This window comes from Oncorhynchus gorbuscha, linkage group LG02, assembly GCF_021184085.1.
Source record: "Oncorhynchus gorbuscha isolate QuinsamMale2020 ecotype Even-year linkage group LG02, OgorEven_v1.0, whole genome shotgun sequence".
Lineage (NCBI taxonomy): Eukaryota > Metazoa > Chordata > Actinopteri > Salmoniformes > Salmonidae > Oncorhynchus > Oncorhynchus gorbuscha.
The window spans coordinates 3,250,096-3,255,682 of NC_060174.1; the positions used below are offsets into that span (position 1 = coordinate 3,250,096).

At 45.4% G+C, this 5,587-nt stretch overlaps 1 protein-coding gene across 2 annotated transcripts in view; it reads right to left on the reverse strand.

Annotated features, from left to right (window-relative positions):
• Nucleotides 1-2,345: 2,345 nt before the first annotated feature.
• Nucleotides 2,346-5,587, reverse strand: part of LOC123996316 (LIM domain containing preferred translocation partner in lipoma) — a 436,125-nt gene continuing 432,883 nt past the window's right edge. For both annotated transcript variants that reach the window (XM_046299668.1, XM_046299676.1), the window contains one exon: nucleotides 2,346-3,369. In XM_046299668.1, the coding sequence (XP_046155624.1) occupies nucleotides 3,241-3,369 (129 nt within the window). In that variant the 3' untranslated portion in view covers nucleotides 2,346-3,240. The remainder of the gene's footprint in view (nucleotides 3,370-5,587) is intronic.

Genomic DNA, 5,587 nt, shown 5'->3' on the forward strand with positions numbered 1-5,587 from the left:
TATACCACAGGTATGACACAACATTTTATTTTTACTGCTCTAATTACATTGGTAACCAGTTTATAATAGCAATAAGGCACCTCGGGGGTTTGTGGTATATGGCCAATATACCACACCCCCTCATGCCTTATTGCTTAATTAAGTACAGTGAGGATGTTAAAAAGGCAAGAGATCAGAGGGACCAGATCAGCTCAGGCATATTGGAATGAATAACCGTGGAGACATCACAAATGGCAGCCTATCCCCTATACAGTACACTACTGTAGACCATAGTGCCCAAACTACTGGACTTATATAGGGAATAGACTGCCATTTGGTCCACACCCATGACATGACAGGACAGGAGACAGACGGCTTGTCAACTAGGAGAAACAACAGCATAAAGATGAGGAAAAAAATCAAAGATATTCACTGACAGTCCTGTGAATCTCTGTGTTTAAGGAGTGTCTGCTGACTGTCATGTGAATCTCTCTGATTAAGGAGTGTCTGCTGACAGTCCTGTGAATCTCTGTGTTTAAGGAGTGTCTGCTGACTGTCATGTGAATCTCTCTGATTAAGGAGTGTCTGCTGACTGTCCTGTGAATCTCTCTGATTAAGGAGTGTCTGCTGACAGTCCTGTGAATCTCTCTGATTAAGGAGTGTCTGCTGACTGTCCTGTGAATCTCTCTGATTAAGGAGTGTCTGCTGACTGTCCTGTGAATCTCTCTGATTAAGGAGTGTCTGCTGACTGTCCTGTGAATCTCTCTGATTAAGGAGTGTCTGCTGACTGTCCTGTGAATCTCTCTGATTAAGGAGTGTCTGCTGACTGTCCTGTGAATCTCTCTGATTAAGGAGTGTCTGCTGACTGTCCTGTGAATCTCTCTGATTAAGGAGTGTCTGCTGACTGTCCTGTGAATCTCTCTGATTAAGGAGTGTCTGCTGACTGTCCTGTGAATCTCTCTGATTAAGGAGTGTCTGCTGACTGTCCTGTGAATCTCTCTGATTAAGGAGTGTCTGCTGACTGTCCTGTGAATCTCTGTGTTTAAGGAGTGTCTGCTGACTGTCATGTGAATCTCTGTGTTTAAGGAGTGTCTGCTGACTGTCCTGTGAATCTCTGTGTTTAAGGAGTGTCTGCTGACTGTCCTGTGAATCTCTCTGTTTAAGGAGTGTCTGCTGACTGTCCTGTGAATCTCTCTGTTTAAGGAGTGTCTGCTGACTGTCATGTGAATCTCTCTGATTAAGGAGTGTCTGCTGACAGTCCTGTGAATCTCTGTGTTTAAGGAGTGTCTGCTGACTGTCCTGTGAATCTCTCTGATTAAGGAGTGTCTGCTGACAGTCCTGTGAATCTCTGTGTTTAAGGAGTGTCTGCTGACTGTCCTGTGAATCTCTGTGTTTAAGGAGTGTCTGCTGACTGTCCTGTGAATCTCTCTGTTTAAGGAGTGTCTGCTGACTGTCATGTGAATCTCTCTGATTAAGGAGTGTCTGCTGACTGTCCTGTGAATCTCTCTGATTAAGGAGTGTCTGCTGACAGTCCTGTGAATCTCTCTGATTAAGGAGTGTCTGCTGACTGTCCTGTGAATCTCTCTGATTAAGGAGTGTCTGCTGACTGTCCTGTGAATCTCTCTGATTAAGGAGTGTCTGCTGACTGTCCTGTGAATCTCTCTGATTAAGGAGTGTCTGCTGACTGTCCTGTGAATCTCTCTGATTAAGGAGTGTCTGCTGACTGTCCTGTGAATCTTTCTGATTAAGGAGTGTCTGCTGACTGTCCTGTGAATCTCTCTGATTAAGGAGTGTCTGCTGACTGTCCTGTGAATCTCTCTGATTAAGGAGTGTCTGCTGACTGTCCTGTGAATCTCTCTGATTAAGGAGTGTCTGCTGACTGTCCTGTGAATCTCTCTGTTGAAGGAGTGTCTGTTGACTGTCCTGTGAATCTCTCTGATTAAGGAGTGTCTGCTGACTGTCCCCTGTGAATCTCTCTGATTAAGGAGTGTCTGCTGACTGAATCTCTCTGATTAAGGAGTGTTTGCTGACTGTCCCCTGTGAATCTCTCTGATTAAGGAGTGTTTGCTGACTGTCCCCTGTGAAACTCTCTGATTAAGGAGTGTCTACTGACTGTCCCCTGTGAATCTCTCTGATTAAGGAGTGTCTACTGACTGAATCTCTCTGATTAAGGAGTGTCTGCTGACTGTCCTGTGAATCTCTCTGTTTAAGGAGTGTCTACTGACTGTCCCCTGTGAATCTCTCTGATTAAGGAGTGTCTACTGACTGAATCTCTCTGATTAAGGAGTGTCTGCTGACTGTCCTGTGAATCTCTCTGTTTAAGGAGTGTCTACTGACTGTCCCCTGTGAATCTCTCTGATTAAGGAGTGTCTACTGACTGTCCCCTGTGAATCTCTCTGATTAAGGAGTGTCTACTGACTGTCCCCTGTGAATCTCTCTGATTAAGGAGTGTCTACTGACTGAATCTCTCTGATTAAGGAGTGTCTGCTGACTGTCCTGTGAATCTCTCTGTTTAAGGAGTGTCTACTGACTGTCCCCTGTGAATCTCTCTGATTAAGGAGTGTCTACTGACTGTCCCCTGTGAATCTCTCTGATTAAGGAGTGTCTACTGACTGAATCTCTCTGTTTAAGGAGTGTCTACTGACTGTCCCCTGTGAATCTCTCTGTTTAAGGAGTGTCTACTGACTGTCCCCTGTGAATCTCTCTGATTAAGGAGTGTCTACTGACTGTCCCCTGTGAATCTCTCTGTTTAAGGAGTGTCTACTGACTGTCCCCTGTGAATCTCTCTGATTAAGGAGTGTCTGCTAAGTGACTACAATGTCAAAGAGTAAATGCAAGTAGAGGGAACAGGCATTAATTATAATGACAGCAATAAAGGAATCAACAGGCTGACGATCGTACCGAGACTGTCAACATTTCGGGGACATCACATCTTCGTTTCTCCCCATTAGCAATTTCATAATATTCATAGATTTGTGTGTGTGTGTGTGTGTACGTGTGTGTGTATGTGTACGTGTGTGTGTACGTGTGTATGTGTACGTGTGTGTGTGTGTGTATGTGTACGTGTGTGTGTGTGTACGTGTGTATGTGTGTGTGTGTGTGTATGTGTACATGTGTGTATGTGTACGTGTGTGTGTGTACGTGTGTGTGTGTGTCGGGCTGAAGGGCAGCCAGCCAGGCAGTAGAGGTGAGCGGTGTAGCAGGGTATGTGGGGTTCAGAGGTCAGTGGTAGCCTTGGCGGTGTAGCAGGGTATCTGGGGTTCAGAGGTCAGTGGTAGCCTTGGCGGTGAGGGCCTGGATACGGCTGGTGTTACAGCTCTTACAGAGGACATGTCCGTCCAGGGGGTAACAACCCTGGTTGTCCCCTTCAGACAGCAGAGAACCACAGTCCTGAAGAGGAGAGACACACAGACAGGTGGACACGTGAGAAACACACATCTGTCACCATGCTCTAGCAAACATTACACATGGCTGATATTTTATTTATTTTATTTTATTTTACCTTTATTAAACTAGGCAAGTCAGTTAAGAACAAATTCTTATTTTCAATGACGGCCTAGGAACAGTGGGTTAACTGCCTGTTCAGGGGCAGAACGACAGATTTGTACCTTGTCAGCTCAGGGATTTACACAGAGTTGACCAAACATTATGCTCTTTCCATGTCATAGACTGACCAGGTGAATCCAGGTGAAAGCTATGATCCCTTATTGATGTCACCTGTTAAATCCACTTCAATCAGTGTAGATGAAGGGGAGGAGACGGGTTAAAGATGGATTTTTAAGCCTTGAGACATGGATTGTGAATTTGTGACATTCAGAGGGTGAATGGACAAGACAAAATATTAAGTGCCTTTGAACAGGGTTTGGTAGTAGGTGACAGAAGCACCGGTTTGTAGTAGGTGGTAGTAGATGGTAGTAGGTGGTAGTAGGTGGTAGCAGGTGGTAGTAGGTGGTAGTAGGTGGTAGTAGATGGTAGCAGGTGGTAGTTGGTGATAATAGGTGGTAGCAGGTGGTAGTAGGTGGTAGTAGGTGGTAGTAGGTGGTAGTAGGTGGTAGTAGGTGACAGGTGGTAGTAGGTGGTAGTAGGTGACAGGTGGTAGTAGGTGGTAGTAGGTGGTAGTAGGTGACAGGTGGTAGTAGGTGGTAGTAGGTGGTAGTAGGTGGTAGTAGGTGACAGGTGGTAGTAGATGGTAGTAGGTGGTAGTAGGTGATAGTAGGTGGTAGTAGGAGGTAGTAGGTGGTAGTAGGTGGTAGTAGGTGACAGGTGGTAGTAGGTGGTAGTAGGTGGTAGTAGGTGACAGGTGGTAGTAGGTGGTAGTAGGTGGTAGTAGGTGGTAGTAGGTGGTAGGTGATAGTAGGTGGTAGTAGGTGACAGGTGGTAGTAGGTGGTAGTAGGTAGTAGGTGGTAGTAGGTGGTAGTAGGTGGTAGGAGGTGACAGGTGGTAGTAGGTGACAGGTGGTAGTAGGTGGTAGTAGGTGACAGGTGGTAGTAGGTGGTAGTAGGTGGTAGTAGGTGGTAATAGGTGATAGTAGGTGACAGGTGGTAGTAGGTGGTAGTAGGTGGTAGTAGGTGACATGTGGTAGTAGGTGGTAGTAGGTGGTAGTAGATGGTAGTAGTTGGTAGTAGGTGGTAGTAGGTGGTAGTAGGTGACATGTGGTAGTAGGTGGTAGTAGGTGGTAGTAGGTGACAGGTGGTAGTAGATGGTAGTAGGTGGTAGTAGGTGACAGGTGGTAGTAGGTGGTAGTAGGTGGTAGTAGGTGGTAGTAGGTGACAGGTGGTAGTAGGTGGTAGTAGGTGACAGGTGGTAGTAGGTGGTAGTAGGTGGTAGTAGATGGTAGTAGGTGGTAGTAGGTGGTAGTAGGTGGTAGTAGATGGTAGTAGGTGGTAGTAGACTGTAGATACACACCTCACAACATTAACACTGTAGATACACACCTCACAACATTAACACTGTAGATACACACCTCACAACATTAACACTGTAAATACCCACCTCACAACATTAACACTGTAGATACACACCTCACAACACTGTAGATACACACCTCACAACACTGTAGATACACACCTCACAACACTGTAGATACACACTTCACAACATTAACACTGTAGATACACACCTCACAACACTGTAGATACACACCTCACAACACTGTAGATACACACTTCACAACATTAACACTGTAGATACACACCTCACAACACTGTAGATACACACCTCACAACACTGTAGATACACATCTCACAACACTGTAGATACACACCTCACAACACTGTAGATACACACCTCACAACACTGTAGATACACACCTCACAACACTGTAGATACACACCTCACAACACTGTAGATACACACCTCACAACACTGTAGATACACACCTCACAACACTGTAGATACACACCTCACAACACTGTAGATACACACTTCACAACATTAACACTGTAGATACACACCTCACAACACTGTAGATACACACCTCACAACACTGTAGATACACACCTCACAACACTGTAGATACACACCTCACAACGGTAACACTGTAGATACACACCTCACAACACTGTAGATACACACCTCACAACACTGTAGATACACACCTCACAACAT